This window comes from Pelophylax lessonae (assembly GCF_965119305.1).
Source record: "Pelophylax lessonae genome assembly, chromosome: 8".
NCBI classification, from domain to species: domain Eukaryota; kingdom Metazoa; phylum Chordata; class Amphibia; order Anura; family Ranidae; genus Pelophylax; species Pelophylax lessonae.
In genome coordinates this window covers 96486002-96503069 of record NC_138775.1, presented here as the reverse complement: position 1 = coordinate 96503069, position 17068 = coordinate 96486002, and the positions used below count along the sequence as shown (strand labels likewise).

The following is a 17068-nucleotide window of genomic DNA, read 5'->3' as shown; positions in this document are numbered from 1 at the left end:
AAACTTTTTCATTTTGGATAGAGTAAGGTAGGTTATAACCCCTGTCATTTTTTTTGGCACATGTGTCCATTGCAAATTAAGGGAATCTCTTGGGGGCCCCCCAGGTCACCAGAACTAGTTTCCCTATTAGATTTTGCCTCTATTACTGTTCTGGGGACAACTCAAAATTTGGGATTTTCATTAACGTTTAATAATAATAATGGTAAAAAGGACAAATAGGGAGGGTAAATCTTCCTAAAAGGTGCAGAGGCAGCAATAAAAACCTGACAGGTATTCTATTTCATCTCCACTCTATCCAAAACTTAAAAATAAAAAAATAAAAAACATTGCCTTCAGTTATACTTTAAAGGAGTTCTGCTATGGACTCGCTCCCAGCTCCTCTTGAATCCACTTGAAGATTTGGCACTTTTGAGGAGTGGGGGGAGTAGGTACCCGATACCTCCCTCCCCTCCTGCAGTCTTCTGGGACACATAACAGGTCCCAGAAGCTGCTTGACCATTCAAGATGTGCAGCACTGCTTACCCATGTGCAGTGGGCACCAGTTCACAGTGGGTTGTGAAACCTCAAGCTGTTCCCCTAGTTAAAATCCCGGTGCAGAGGAAAAAAGACAGCATGTGAAACTGGCTGGGGTGAGCACACCGCTGGATCATGGGACAAGTGAGTGGCTGTTTTTTAAAAGTCAGCAGCTACAGCATTTTTAACTGCTGAGTTTTATTTTTTTTCACAAGAGACTGGAACTCCTCTTTAAGTTTGCTTTTAAAAAAATCCAGAAAGGGTGCTTCCCCGACAATGGATGGCAGTAAGTTAAATTTTTTGAGTGCTGAACGACCAAAGCTGACCTCAATGCACGGTGTAATTGGGCAACTGTGTGGCAAATGAGGTTTAATGTTGATTAAATGTAAACCTATACACTTGGGGGCTAAAAATATGCATGCCTCATACATACTGAAGGGAAGTATAACCTCGGTGAATCAGTGGTGGAGAAGGATCTAGGTGTTCTGTTAGATAAGCTTAAGAATAGCATGTAATGCCAAAGCGAGCAAAATCCTTTCTTTTTTTAAGAGAGGTATGAACTGCAGAGAGAGAGCGATATCATTTTGCCCCTGCACAAGTCATTAGTAAGACCTCATCTTGAATATGCAGTTCAGTTTTGGGCACCAGTTGTCAAAAAGGATATTGGGGAACTGGAGAAAGTGCAGAGAAGGGCAACCAAACTGATAAAAGGCATGGCGGAGCTCAGCTATGAAGAAAGATTAGCTGAACTGAGTTTATTCTCTCCTAACACAAGGAGATTAAGGGGAATATGATCAACATGTATAAATACGTAAGTGGTCCATATAGTGAACTCGGTGTTGAGTTATTCACTTTAAGGTTACCACAGAGGACAAGGTCATTTGTACCAGCTGCAAGCAAAGTGATGTAGTTCTTTCTCAGGAAGTGCATAGTAAAGTTGCAGTAATCCAATCTAGGGGACTCAACGCATGGATTAATTTTGGAATGTTTTGAACTATGAGCGCCTAAAACTAGGAAGAACTTAAGCTTAAAAAGGCATATTCTATTGTGTTTTGTTTAGTAGTAGTCCCATTTCTAGTCTGCCAGACTAACAGCACAGATGACAATTTGTTTAAATGCAGTAGACCGTTGGTCAACTTATATAACCAAAGGGCTGCACATAATATTCTGTGAATTTAAAGGCTAAGTTCACCTTTTACATAAAGTGGCCCATGCAAACAAAAGGCCCCAGTAGTTTAAAATGCATTGAAACATATTGTTTAATCATGCAAATGCCATACCTGTAGGTCTTTTCTGTCACATTGCCCTCTTTCTTCCCCTATCTCAGTAATGCTGAGCTCTTCCCCTGGAAGAAGGAGGAGGAGGAGGAGGAGGAGGGATAAAGCTTGTTGCGCAAGAGAGACTATTGAGTCAGGAAGTGTGCTCACTGCTATGGCCCTGAATCCCAACATCTTCCAGGTCCTGGAAATAAGTCAGGAGTGTAAACATTAGGAGGATTTTGACCAGGTTCCATGGGTGACAGAAAAGGCCTATAGGTTTAGCTTTTGCATTAAACAATATTTTTACAGAATCCACAGTGCATTTTAAACTACTAAGGCCTTTGTCCACATTGGGTAATTTATGTAAAGGGTGAACTTTAACCAGAAAGGTTTCAGAAACTGCAGACATTCAGCAGGAGAACTGCAGGCATGCTACAGCAGACTTTCAGAGACTACAGAAATGTACAAATGATGACCAGAGACTATAAACATGCTATAAGAGTTGTTGGAGACTGGGCATATACTTTCTTAGGTATGGAGGTATGTTCCATGAGACTGTTAGAGATCACTGCTATTAAATTCCCTTTAAAAATCAATGTTTTCAAAGGAAAGGGTTTAAATAATTATTATAATAACATTTTTCTTGCTTAAGTAAGCACCAACACAGAATACTTTTTGCAATGGCCCTGAAGGTTGCATAATAAGGGCCAAAGGTCTGCATATGGCCCCTGAAGTGCAAGCTGGGCATCAGGAAAGCGGACAATATTGCTCTTGATATATGCATGATTTGCCAATAATATGTATATTATATTAACTCTGTAACATTTTTTCCTGTCTTTCATAGCTGGAAATCCAGCAAAGAGTGCACAATTTGACTGCGCCAACATCCACTTCACCTTCACCCCTTTATGGACGGGACTCGCTACAGTCCAAGTTGCTTGAGCTAGAGGCTCAACTTCTAGCCAAACTTCTAGAACTGGAGAAGGAGCAAACAACAGCTTCAGGTGAAAGAGACAAGCAGGACATAGAGAAGGAACTGAGTATCCTGCAGAATCGCATAGCGGAACTGGAACAAGGTGAAAGTCATATAATAATGATATGTAATGAATAATGAATGTATAATAAAAAAATTGATTCTATACTAAAGCATCAAGAGAGCAAAAATGCAATTCTATTTTTTAGGTTCTGTTAGAGAAACCAAAGTCATAAATGCAAACACAACCTAAATCAAGCACAGAAAGCATATCAAACACTCTCAAATATCAAATACATTCAGAATATGGGTTGCAAAATTACCTTATTTCAGAAAAATGTCTAATAGCTGCCCTGTAAAAGAAAAACCCAAACTGTGTTTACAGACTTCAAAAGTAATCAAATTAATAAAAAGAAAATAAAATACTTAAAGAACTGTCTAAAGATTTTTACATACAGCTAAAGATTTAAGGACCTTCATTGCACTTGCATCCTAAGTAAATTACTAAAATACAATTAAAACTTTATGCATTTAGATTATGTTTTTTTATTTTTGCTGTAGATTGAGGAGTACAGAATGGTAAAGTTCATGATAAAAGGAACCATCTGGTATAGCATGAGCTAGCAGAAAATAAACCACACAAAAGCCACAAAGGCAGATATACTAGTATGTGTAAATAAAGCTTTAAAGTCTAGCTTAAGCTAGTCATGCACTGGCTGTTTCGGAACAATTGGTCGAAATTCTAAGAGTGCATGGCTCTGTCAGCTTAACAAAAGTCAGTTGCACAATATTGACTTTTCAATTGCGCAATAGAAACTTTTGTCAAAGAAGCTAGGCTGAAAATGTGGGTATTCTGACAGGTGCCGCAGCAATAAAATTTTGTGAATCCATGCCATTTATATGGATGGAGCAATCTGTTAGATCTCTGAACAAAAATAATCTATTAGTGTATAGCCAACCTAAAAGTGATAGGTAATAGAGGAGGCTTTTCTGTCAGATATGAAACTAGGGGAGAGTCACAGGAGAATCTAAAAGAAAAGTTGGTGTCAAGTACCTATTCACAGCTCCTTAATAGTGGTGAAAACTGACAGTGAAGGCAGTGAAGTGGCACCGGGGTCTGGTAAACTGTATCAGTAGTGTGTTCATGACACAGGCTAAGGTCAAAAAGCTGGCAACAGCAGTACTGGGGAAGACAGGTGAAGGATTGTGAACACGCCAAAGGTCATCAAAAGGTGGGCAGCAATGGTAGCATATATGAGATAGGTGTATTGTCAGGAAAAAAGTCAGGCAAAGGACAGGTCCTGGGTCATATATCCTGGCAGTCAGCAACAGTACAAGACAGTTTACAGTAGCAAGGTCAGGAACACAAGTGGGTAGCAAGAATGTCAAGCAAGAGACCGATATTGGCCAGAAATACAGGTAGGGAACAGCAGTACAATACAGTGGACTGTAGCAAGGTCAGGAACACAGATGGGCAGTATCAATCAGTGAAGAGGTGTAAGCACAGGAACCAAGGCAGTTAGCTGTAGTGTTAAGCAAAAGACAAGTGCTGGGTTGGGAACCAGTGAATTGAATGGCAGAGTCAAAGAAAGGTAATTTGGTGTTAAAAAAAAAAAAAAAACTAGAAACAGCAACCAGGTCAGTTGAGCATCAGCATATCAGGTCAAGGCACAGAAATAGCTGAAAACCAATCAGCACCAGGTTCAGGTGTGACTGAGCCTTAATCTGACATCAGCCTATAGCCATGCTAGGTCCTGAAACTTCCCTAAACATGGTCAAATTGGATCCTGGAATTCCCCTGACTTGGCAGTGTTGAATTCTGACAATTCCCTGAATAGGGCCATGTTGGAGGAGGTGGTGCAATATCAAACTTGTAAAAAATGAGTTAGATCTCAGCATTGATCTTGAGCCCAAAAGTCATTAACAAACTTGCCACTTGTGACAAATTATATTGTAAAAATCCCTAGGTATGTCACTGTCTGATGTCAGAATTACACTTTCTGCACCTTGCAATAGGATTAATCCCATGCAATATTCAGTCTTTTCATTGAAGTGGGTGGGAAGAGTTCTAAAACTGAAAGGGTATGTAGTTGCAATAAAAACAAATCTGTTTTCTTTATCTGATTTGCCTGAACGTATAAGTTGCATTGTGATTAGTTGATATGGTGCTGTGGACAGTATTTATTTTCTCCCAAATTAAAACATCTGTCCCAGCGAATCAATTAAAAACTCTCAGACTGGCACAGCTGTGTGAGCACAGAGCGTGAATAGAAAGTGAAGTGAAGTGAAGAAGATTTTGAAGAAATGTACTTTTTATAAGGGTACAATGTGTTTTTTGAAAAACTGAAATTTTTAAAGATTATTTTAAATTAAGCCTCAAATATGACCCTGTCTCTAACAAGCAAAAGTGAGACTAGCATAAAGTTTGCAAAGACAAAGCTTTATTCATGTTCAAAGAGTAATTGACTCCTGCGCTTAAGGGGTGGCCTTGCGGCTAGTATCCCAAAAATAGTGCGTTTTGGGTCTTATTGAAGTTATTCCAGCTGTGCTGCCACTCTCAACGGGTCGTGGCAACCCAAACAGGTTCTGCAAAAGGAATGGGCAGAGGGCGCACCAGCCTAACGCATTATCTTTAAAACAATTTATTGTAGACATACATACACATTATACTCACAAGGCAATAATAAAACATGGGCAAATATGAGCAATATCCACTGGGCCGCATTCTTCCACGGCCTGCGGCAGCAGATGATGCCCAGTGGATATTGCTCATATTTGCCCATGTTTCACTATTGCCTTGTGAGTATAATGTGTACCACGTCTACAATACATTGTTTTAAAGATAATGCGCTAGGCTGGTGCGCCCTTCCTCTGCCCATTCCTTTTGCAAAGCTTTATTCATACCTACTCAATGTGTGGTGAGTAAAATCTTCACTCACTGGAGTTCCAAGTATTGCTACACTCTGACACTTCCAGGTGTGTTAGATGTTTCCCACCACATTATTTAACACACCTGGAACCACTGATCAACTCCTACATTACTACTTTAACCTGTGAGGATGCTGGGGTCAGTTAGAGGAACCACAGCATTTAGCAGGGTACAGTCTATCTGGCACACCAGGAAGTGTCAAAAAGCAGTGACACCCAGGACTCCTGAGGAGAGTTAGGGCTGTTTCACACTGGCGTTCCGTATGTCCGTTTTTCATCCCATCCGTTTGCGGATGAAAAACGGACATAATGTATCTCTATGTAAATACGAATTTCATCGGATGATCATCCTCTGACATCCGTTTTTTGTCAGTTCAGTTCAGTTCAGTTTTTTTGAACGGAGGAGAACCCTATTTTTTCTTCCTTTCAAAAAACGGAACGGAAGCAAAAACGGATGTCAGTGGTGTCATCCGCAGACATCCGTATTTACATAGACATGCATTATGTCAGTTTTTCATCCGCAAACGGATGGGATGAAAAACGGACATACGGACCGGATGACACAAGTGTCATCCGTGTCCGTTACAAAAAAAAAAAAAAGGACCTGATCGGGCAAAAAAAAAGGAACGCCCGTGTGAAAGAGCCCTTAAGATTTCACCTTCACCTTTTACAAGGTTATGTCCCACCACACAAGGTTATGTCCCACTTTGTCAGTTTAACATATATATAGTCTTTAAATATAAGTGTTTGCTTTATTTTACTTCAGGTTACCCTGGTTATCATCCAGAGAACTTCAAGCTTAGTTTTTCAGTACGTACAAACTATATGTATGGACGAATGAAAAAGACTCTCCCGGAGCTCTATGCTTTCACTATATGCCTGTGGCTAAAATCTAAGACAACCTCTGGGTCAGGCACTCCTTTCTCCTATTCTGTCCATGGTCAACCCAATGAGATTGTACTGCTGGAATGGGGTCACAACCCCATGGAACTTCTTATCAATGATAAGGTAAGACTAAAAAAATATGGCTAATATGAAATTATAAAAAATAAGAGACTTCTGAAAAGAAAATGGGAAAATAACACTATCTTATAAATTGGTGTATTTATCTGTGATTTGATGAGAAATTCAGCTAACATTTGCCCAATATTTGCCAATTTTTTAACAAAATTTGATCTCCACATTCCCTTTTATTACAGTGGCTTTTGCCCTTTTTTTTAAACAAGATTCGCCAATGTAAAAATTTAATCAAACATGATTCACTCAGTGAATGTAGATTAATTCTGAAATTCATCCAACATTAAGGCTGGGTTCACACCTAATGGGGATGCAGCTCACAGCAGGGGTCTGGTGCGTCCCTGTTCTACGTTTCAGGGATGAATCAAGGCTGAATTCTGCCTGAATTCTGACCATAAATGGAGCCAAAGATGTACCCCTGTACAATCTGGTCTGCAGCCACCCCGGAGATATGTGAACATTGAAAGCTCCATTGAAAGCCAGTAACAATCTCCTGTCATGCGAATTGGCATAAGTGTGAACCCAGCCTCAGCCATTTTTTGCCTTGCCCAGTATTTAAACAATTCCCTGGTCTGAATTGTGGAATGTGTATTTTAAAATGCTTCCTTTCTTTGGAGCTGTGGGAGTTTAGTTTATGGAAAGTGCTAAATTTGTGTTTTCCCAACCGCCCGCCGCCTTTTTACTGCGGCAGTGTGGCTCTCCTGCGCAAACCGACGTAGACCTACGTCGGTTGCCCACCTGCAGCTAGGGGCGAGCACGCTCCCGCCCCCACTCGGCAGCAGGGATGCCGATGCACAGGTCAGACGGCTCCGATTGCCGCCTGGCACCCGCAATCGCTCCCCAATGAGCGAGAAGTAAACACAGCTGACCGTTCTTCTCTCTGCAATGGTCACAGAGTTCCTGTGATCCTGCTATATAGGAACACAGGTGTCTGTGATCATTTCACAAGCCACCCCCCCATAGTTAGAAACATGCCCCTAAATACACATTTAACCCCTTGATCACTTACTGTGTTAACCCCTTCCCTGCCAGTGTCATTATTACAGTAACAGTGCATATTTTTAGTACTGATTACTGTAGTAATGTCACTGGTCCCCCCAAAAGTGTAAAAAATGTCAGTCAGGGGTCCGATCTGTCTGCCGCAATGTCGCAGTCCCGCAAAAAATCGCAGATCGCCGCCATTACTAGTAAAAAAAACAAAAAAAAACAATAAAAATGACATAAATCTTTCCCGTAGTTAGTAGACGCGATAACTTTTGTGCAAACCAATCAAAATGTGCTTATTGCGATTTTTTTTTTTTTACCAAAAATATGTAGCAGAAAACAAATTGACCTAAAATGTTAAAAAATTTAGATTTTTAACATTTTTTTTTTGTAAATGTTATATAGCAGAAAGTGAAAAATATTGTTTTTTTTTTAGAATTGTAGCTCTTTTTTTGTTTATAGCGCAAAAAATAAAAATTGCACAGGTGATCACATACCACCAAAAGAAAGCTCTATTTGTGGGAAAAAAAGGACATCGATTTTATTTGGGTAGAGTGTCGCAGTTTCACGCAATTGTCTGTTAAATTAACGCAGTGCCGAATCGCAAAATATGGCCTGGTCATTAAGGGGGAAAATCTTCCAGTCCAGAAGTGGTTAATAAAGATCCAGCACTTCCATGGGTAATTTTTTTGGGAATTTCTACTGTAAAAAGAAAGAAAATAGAAAAAAATAATAATAATAGAAAAAAAAAACAGCATTTCCCTCCTTTCCTAAATATCCCCATAGCAAGCAAGTCACAAGTTGATACCATGCTCCCCCGAACTCTGACTTGCCATTGCTGGAGGTCCATCTTTGGACTTTGCTGTAACCTGGAAAAGTTAATATTTGTGAAAAATAAAAACAATAACAAAGTACTTTTTTCTGTGTGCTGGTTACATTTTTTTTCTTACCTGCACACATTAGTGGAGGGTCCCTAAAACCATTCACCAGGTAGCGGGTGAACATGAGCCTCAGTTACTGGCACCTTCTCCTGAGCATCAAGAATGCCAAAGAGCACAATAGTGGTCGGCATCAGGCAGAGGTGCTTTGGGAGGAGCTCCCATTATTTGGAAAAACCCTCCCCAAAGCCCGCCCAATGCTAAAAGGTATGTAGACTAGTATTTGCATAGAAAGGTGGCTGCACACTCATGGCTCCATTACTAGAGGAGTACAATTCTACATGCATGGCTTACAGAAAAAGGTAGCTCGGGAAGGGGTCCATTGCTAGAAGTTGGATTGATTAAATATTTTTTATTTAACAAAAGTACATTACCCACCTAGAAGTGAAACCCTCCATAAACACCATGGAAATCACGTTGGCAAATAAACAAAAAAGACTGTCGTGTTATTTAAAAAGATTTGCTCAAAAGCCCACAAAGGTTCCTTCAAATGTTAAAATAGCTGCCCCTATACTGTGAAGATTTATCTTGGCAAGAAAAGAACTAACAAGATTCACCCAGTGAATATCATATATTACACAGGCCGTATCTTGTCTTTAATTGCTTCGCTATTTTTTTATTAGGTAAATTTCACCAGCGAATCATTAATAAATACACCCCAAAGTGCTGAAAATATAAAAATTAAATGCATACACCTTGTTTGGAAGGCTAGATAATCTATGTTCTAATTCTATTATACATATTTAAATTTAGCATTTTACATTGTATTTCCTAAGGGCATGGAATTTAAAGGTTACCCATGTATGCTTTGATTTTTGGACACAATAAAGCTGAGTTTCAGGCAGAAGTTACACAAATAATTGTGGTAATGTATTCAATAAACTCTTTAGATGTATTTTTGACTGCAGCTAGTACAAATACCTGAATTTATCTTGATAGCTGCTTCCTATAAATTTCTGCAAAGTAGACTGAAAGAGGAAGTAAAGGAGGAGCGTGCAGAGTGGCAAGAGAAACAGATTATTACTGTGCTGCTGCTCCTTTACTGTGTTGTCAACAAACATGAGGTGTGTTCCAAGTTGTACTGCCTAATCAGGGTTCCTAGGTCACAAGAACTGCTACACATGTCCTCTTGCAGGTAACACAAGCTGTATGCCTGAACTTCAGCTTTAGAAACCTTATTTCGGGTAGTTACCCATTTACCAGGTTGGGATTCCTGAAAACTAGATTATTTGGTATCTAGTGACCCAGTTTCCCTAAATAATAGGCTGTCTGTAGTCACTCCATTCGCCTAAGTCTCATGATTGGCCATAAAAAAGATTTAACTTGCTATTAGTATGGCTTAGAAGATGGGGAGTAGGACAAGGCCCATGATTATGAAAGCTGGGTTGATATGTTCAGAGCACCCTTGGATTTGGGACACTTGAAGGTGCCTACTGTTTTATGCCAGTGGCAGTTTAGGTTTTTATTTTTACTTTACTTACTTTACCTTTAGCCAAAAAGTTGCCCATTTAAAAAAAGCAGACAGCTATAGTACATATGTATATCTATAAACCTAGGCACATTCACCCACAACATTTGGCAGATTTAAAAAAAAAAAGGTGCAGAAAGAGTCAATAACTACCTCTAGACCAAAAACTGAGCAATCAAAGACTGTTGATCGCTCAGTTCCCAGTCTTCAGTGAGCAGAGAGCCAATGACTGTCAGTCACTGGCTCTCTGCTCTGCCCCTCCAGTGCTCACTGGAGTGCTGGGCTCTTCAGGGGGTTGAAATGGCTGGCTGAGGCTCTCAGCGGCTTACTGAGAGGCTGAGCCATCTGCTAGTGCAGGATCTGGGTGGATCCTGACATCTTTGTGCATCAGCCAACAGCAGGCTTTAGCCCACTGTAGGCTGAAAATGGGTCACAGGAGTGCAGAAAAAAGTGCTGAGAAGTAGGGCCAAAAGAGCCTTACCCTACTTCTCCTTTAAAGAAATCCACTGATGTGAAGTAAATTACAGTGGATGGCAACTGCTTAATAAATCTTCAGTTCAGATTTTGGTGAATGTCATCGAAAGTAGAAGCTGAAAACTTAATAAATTCTTCCTCCTTAGGATATTGCTCAGTAAAGCATTTTAAAGGAACAAATACATTTTCAGGAGGGGCATCCAATATGTGTAAAAATAGTTTTTACTAACAATTGTACTAGAAAGGGCTTAGCAAATAAAACGCATCTCAGACTGGTAACAGGGATAGTTTCAGAAAGCAAGTTGATTATGTTTTGTGCACTGCGTCAGTAGGAACTGAGATGCTATCTTAAATGTAGTACTCAGCAAACTGATTCTCCTCAGGCACCAATTCATCCAAAAAACAATAGTGTGACTTTTTCTCAACTGCAGCTGACTGTGCCATGGCCCGCCACAGCTGCAGGAATGTCAGAGGCAGACTCTGTAGGAGAGGGTGTGAAAGTTCACTTACTGTCCCTGTGCTCTGAGTCAGCTATCATGGCAGAGACTTTGGTCATTAAATCTTGCATAGCTGAAAAAAAACTCCTTCATAGACAGAGCAGAGGAGAGAGTAACATCTGAGGCAGCTAGGGAAGACTCCAAGGAATGGATGGACTCCAGCTGTCTGCCTCAGGTACTCCGAAAGGAATCCTGTGGCCTGCTCTAGGGATGTTAGAGGATCATGAGAAAGAGGCCCATGGGACTGCTCCCTTTGCACTCAGGATCTGTTATAATTAAGGAAAAGTAAAACACACCAGGAGCACATGTGGTGTTGACAACCAACTTTGAAAGCAGGAGAAGTTATATCACTGGAAGTGAGTTAGTCACTTTGAAATGGCAGTAGGATCAAACTAAGGTAAACCGAAGACCTTTGTGAGGAAAGCAGGGGAGGGAAACTACTTCACACTGAAAGGCAGGAAAAGGCAGTGAGATTGAGCACATGGCTGTGACCCAGCTTATAATTCTTCGGCGCATAAATCGATTCAGGGAATAACAGTAGAAAACAGTGACTTGCTTATACAGGTACAAGCCCACAACGTACCACAGTTGCAAACCTAGAAAGCATTCTGCGACTAACAAGCACAGTAACTACTCGAGTGTGCCCTTGCAGAACCCAGTGAACATGTCCCATTACAGCCAATTTTCATATCTACTCCAGACATAGCCCATTACATACCCCTATGGAATCTTGAGAGATTAGGATCACACCAGAGAATGTGTGACAGCCTTGGACCTGTAAATATCCCTGTGGCTAACAAGCCAGAAAACTAGGTGTCTAAAGAGTGCCATAACCAGAGCCCAGCATTTACAGTTTACATTACATTTTGTAATCCTCAGTCTAGCAGGTCTGAGTACGACCTCTAAGATCTGGACACGGCCCTCCTGATAGCTGCATAACCAGTACTGAGTTCAGCATAATTAAGAACCTAAATAAATGTAAAAATACCTAGAAAGAATGGGTTTCTTTTTCTGTAAATAGAAATGACTCCCATTCTCCAAGGACACTAACAAAAAACTGAAGCATTAGGGGAGTGGGAGGGATTATACTTGGCTGGCCAATGGCTTTTTGTTTGCCCATATCCAAATCACCCTAAAGGCAGCAGTGTAACCCAATGCTCCTGAATTCTACTGTTCCTGTAAAAAACATAAGTTATGCAAGTATGAATTGTTAAGGAAATGCATAATAAACATATAGAGAGGTTCCTCAAATTTGGTCTGGGTGGGAAGTACACCTTAATATGAGAACATAATCCAATGAAGTTTACTAATGGCACAGGAGAATGAAACATTTCCTTTCTTCCAACAGGTAACCCAACTGCCAGTTAGCTTAAAAGATGGAATGTGGCATCATATTTGTGTGGCCTGGACTACAAGAGATGGAATGTGGACAGCCTTCCAAGATGGGAAAAAGAAAGGGTCTAATGAGAACCTGTCTGCCTGGCACCCAATCAAACCTAATGGAGTCATCATTTTTGGACAAGAACAGGTATCTACTATTGGTTACTTTTAATTGTTTTTAAGTTTCTTTTTTTATTTTGACATTTAATTTAACCTGTGTGTATGTTCCTTTTTTCTACCTAAAATGATCTTCAGCAACATATTCTGAATCTTTGTTGGTAGGCTGAGTTTGAGACTGAACAACAAAAATAAAGCAGCGCCAGCTTAGTGAAGCATAAGGTTTATTAATAAAAAAAACACATAGTGACTTACTCTTAGGTATGTAAAGGCCGGTTCGGTAGGTGAATGGGATCATCCATCTTCTTGTCCTGGATACCGTTGCAGAAAGGAGGGGTGCAGGGTGCTGTGGTGGTGGAGGACTCTCAATGGTGCTCCTTCATTAGGCCGCCTAATGAAGGAGCACGGATGCTCCGAAAGCTAGCAACACCCATCTTTCCCTCCACCTCACAGGAAGTGATGTCGGGCTGACAGGAAGTAGGAAGTGGAGCCCCATTGAGAGTCTTCCACCACCACAGCACCATCAGACAGGCTGCCAGACAAGAGCCTCCACGCACCACCGGCACCCTGCAACCCTCCTTTCTGCAACGGTATCCAGGACAAGAAGATGGATGATCCCATTCACCTACCGAACCGGCCTTTACATACCTAAGAGTAAGTCACTACAGTAAACCCCCCTCCATTGCGGGGGTTACGTTCCGGACCCAGCCGCGAAAAGTGAAATTCCGCGAAATAGAAAAACCCTATTAAAATGCATTGTAGGCATGATTTTTTTACTGTCACTGTACGTGTAGAAGCATTTTAAGGTCTTTAAACACACTTTTAAAACAATAGAAACTCATTTAAACACATAAAAGATACTTAGAGACAGAGCAAGAGCTATGAAAAACACAAAAATCTTTCATTTTTAATGATTTATATAGTAAAATAACATTACAAAAAAAACGCAAATTACCGGGACCGCAAAAACTGAACCGCGATGTAGCGGGGGATTACTGTATGTGTTTTTTTTATTAATAAACCTTATGCTTCACTAAGCTGGCGCTGCTTTCTTTTTGTTTATTCTCCTCAGAGCCTCTCCTTGCTCCAGCTGGCAGCCGCTTTTGTGGGCCCCCTCCCCCCTTCCACCTCATCCTTTTTTATATTTTTCTACCCATTTTTTACCTCTTTACCTCATGGTATGCCACCCACCATCAGAGAGCGCCATGTAATCATTGACTTTGAGTTTGAGACTGAGCATACTGAACCATGTTCTCTTTTTTCAGGATGCTGTAGGTGGTCGATTTGACGCTACCCAGGCATTTGTAGGAGAGGTGGCACAGTTCAATATGTGGGATCGTGTCCTGACCAACAGTGAAATAGAAGGAATCGCAAACTGCACAATGCCTTTGTCTGGAAACCTTATCCACTGGGATGATCGTCAAGTTGATGTTTTTGGTGGTACAACCAAGAGTCCATTTGAAAGCTGTGAGGAGCGTTTGGGTCACTGAGCTATACATGAGCATTCAGGTCTCCCACATCCCCTATTTATCCCTCAGTGTCACCATAGCAGGATTTCACAGCTTCCCAACCAGTGGGTGTGAAAGCAGCACCAGCTTGTGTTAAATCATCACAAGATAATCATATAACACTGTGTGTCTATGTTTGGGGTCAGCAACCAACTTTACTATGAAATGGGTTTAGAAGTTGCTTAATACTGTCACTTGAAAATTTCTACATAGACATGTACAGATTCTTTGTACTCATTTCCAGCAGGGCATCATGGTTGGTTACTTAGCACTTTCAGGAAAAGTAAGGCACAAAAGTGACCTAGATACATTTCAGTGTTACAGTTTAATACATATATCAGGTTTTGTAAAGCAGACCTAAATAGAGGGGCTATCTTTATTTCAAATTCATAAAATGTATCACAAGTGTTTATTTGTTCCTAAACAGCATTTTATATTGTTTCTCCAGCACTGCTCCTCACAATTACATGGCTTTCAAAAACATTTCCTGCAGCTTATCAGTTGTTGATAACATTATGGCCTATCACCTAAAGCCAATGAGCTTTTTTGCTGGATTCGTAGGGCATTATTCAATAAGCACAGCACAAAGAAAACAGCACAAAGAGCAACCAATCATAGATCAGCTGATTAGCTTTTGCAGGTTAACGTGTTAAATAATTGCTCGCCATTTTCATAAGAGCCAATAAATACAAATTACAATAAAGGTGCTATTACTTCAAATCAGATCAGATGCTCAACAAAACTTAAAGTGAGCCATGTGGAAAAAAAAATGTTCTGATCGAACTTAATGCAGGACAACTCTAACAGCATAAGCTGTCAGAACAAGCTCATAGTTGCATGATTTGACAGCTCAGGGCCATACTGAAGAGGCTATGAAAATAGTAAATTTCTCTTATGGGCTTTTTTGCATAGTCATGATTACTCTCCATTGTGGCAGTGCCTTTGTCTGATGACTTGATAAGGCACAGGGCAATACAAAGTGAGACGTGGGCAATGCTTATTCTCCACAACTAGGAAGTGGGTCCCAAGACCCACAGTGCTATCAAAGTAAGCAAAGATAGGCTGTGAGCGTCATCATGCTTTTGTTAGTTCAGGACACTTTATTATGGCAAGTTTGCTTTAAAGTGTACCTATACTCTTGTAAAACCTTGTAAACATCTACTTTCACTAAAGTAGATTCAGCTGAGCCCTGAGAACCTAAAAAGAAGAAAGCGTCCATTGTACATATCTCAGCCTCCACTAAAAACGATTGGTTGTCGCTGCGTCTTTTACCTCCCAATGGCCGTGTACTTGCCCATCACTGTGATGAGTGACCTCACTGACAAATCCGGAGTTGCAGGAAGAAGCAAAAGCACCATCATCTAAGGTGAAGCTAAGATTTTCATTATAGAGCACTTAAAGTGGAATTCCAGGCTATTTATCTAACTAATCTTAAAAACGCTCCATTCTTCCAGTCTATGCTGACTAAGCTGTGTTAAAAAGATATATATATATATATATACTTACCTATTTTCAGTCCACTCTAGTCTGGTCATCTGATCTCCTTTGTGTCAGCCAGTGGCGGCTGCAGAGGAAAGAGCACTGTACAACGGCTGGTCATACTTTGGAGCAGTGGCGTCACCCATAGTCTAATGTGACTCACCTGCTGACAGTCCCTCCTCTCCTCTGCAGCTCCCGGGGTCTGACTCAGGGGATTTGGATCGCATGACCGGCCAGGTATGGCCTAAAAATAGGTATAGTTAGGGATAAGTATATGCATCTTTCTTACACAGATTAGTCAGCACAGGTGTTAAAAGGGGGAGGGAGGATTTTTAAGATTAGTTAGGTATAGCCTGTAATTTCACTTTAAAGAAAAAGCTAAGGCTGTCTACAGTCCTCTGGGTGAGCCTGCTGTTTGATAGAAACAGTTGTTAAGCAGGTTTGATAAGAATAAAAGTTTTTTTCAAGACAATAGTGATAAATAGATTGTAGTAAGAGATTTATTGCTAAAAACAGTTGACACTGAGCTAATACTCCCCCTGAAAAAAAGCACCCAAAGTACCTGACTTGGCAAGATTTCATTGTTGCCATCATTACATACAAATCAGCAAATGTTATTATCAGTTATATAACATATAGTAGATAAGTGTGTGTTTACTGGCCCTTTAAGTATACCCCAAAAAGTAGACTTTGATAGCACAAGCCATTTCTCTCCTACTAATCCTTATAATTTAATAGGGATCAGATGTGGGGAAAATTATATGTATTTATTTTTATATAGCCTTCTGCTTTCTGCTCATCCTCTGTGAGCAACAACCTTTTCCCAAGCAACAGCGCACTTTGATTTCCTTTCGAAACAGAGATATTTATATATAAAAAGTACAAACCACTAAGGAAGACTAGTTGGTATATTATCACTATATGGGGGAAATATTTATATACAGTAAAAAGAAATATAGTATAAAACAAATGATAATTTTTTTATTTTTAAAGATTGCTGCTGTAAGATGGACAGGGAGTAAGTTTATTAATGGACATTACTGACATTTTTTTGGGATTATCCCCAACACAAACTTCATGGGGCTATTAAGAGCAATCATGCAATCTCTGTGGTTCTGTATTGTGAAATTACAACTTTGATGCACTGTGACATCAGATATCACTGCCATGTCTCACCACTCCCAAAACCTAACCCCACCCCCCCACCCCCCCCCCCCCCCACACTTCCTATCCTAAATGTTTGTTGCTTTAGCCTTAAAGTTTCCCTTAACCTTCATTTGATGGGACAAGCATATGTCTCAGTCCACATTCAGACAACCTACCTTTGCCTAGGTCTTGCTCACCATTATTATTCATATGTTGAAACCCTTCATGTTGCTTGCTTTTTTGGTACATTTGTGGACTGAATTGTGTCTATTTTGTAAAATATCAGTGTTGGAAATAAAGACTTGTGTTTGTTTAAATTTTCTTGAAGATTTGATGCTTTCCTCATATGTTCTAAGTGTGAGAATAAGTGAAATCCTTTAATATCTA

The 17068-nt window shown here is 40.2% G+C and overlaps 1 protein-coding gene across 1 annotated transcript in view; it reads left to right on the top strand.

Annotated features, from left to right (window-relative positions):
* NPTXR (neuronal pentraxin receptor) overlaps positions 1-15023 on the top strand; it is a 90237-nt gene extending 75214 nt beyond the window's left edge. The window contains exons 2-5 of the mRNA XM_082266178.1: positions 2617-2848; positions 6440-6681; positions 12400-12579; positions 13814-15023. Coding sequence (XP_082122304.1) covers positions 2617-2848; positions 6440-6681; positions 12400-12579; positions 13814-14038 — 879 coding nt within the window. The 3' untranslated portion in view covers positions 14039-15023. The remainder of the gene's footprint in view (positions 1-2616; positions 2849-6439; positions 6682-12399; positions 12580-13813) is intronic.
* Positions 15024-17068: the final 2045 nt, after the last annotated feature.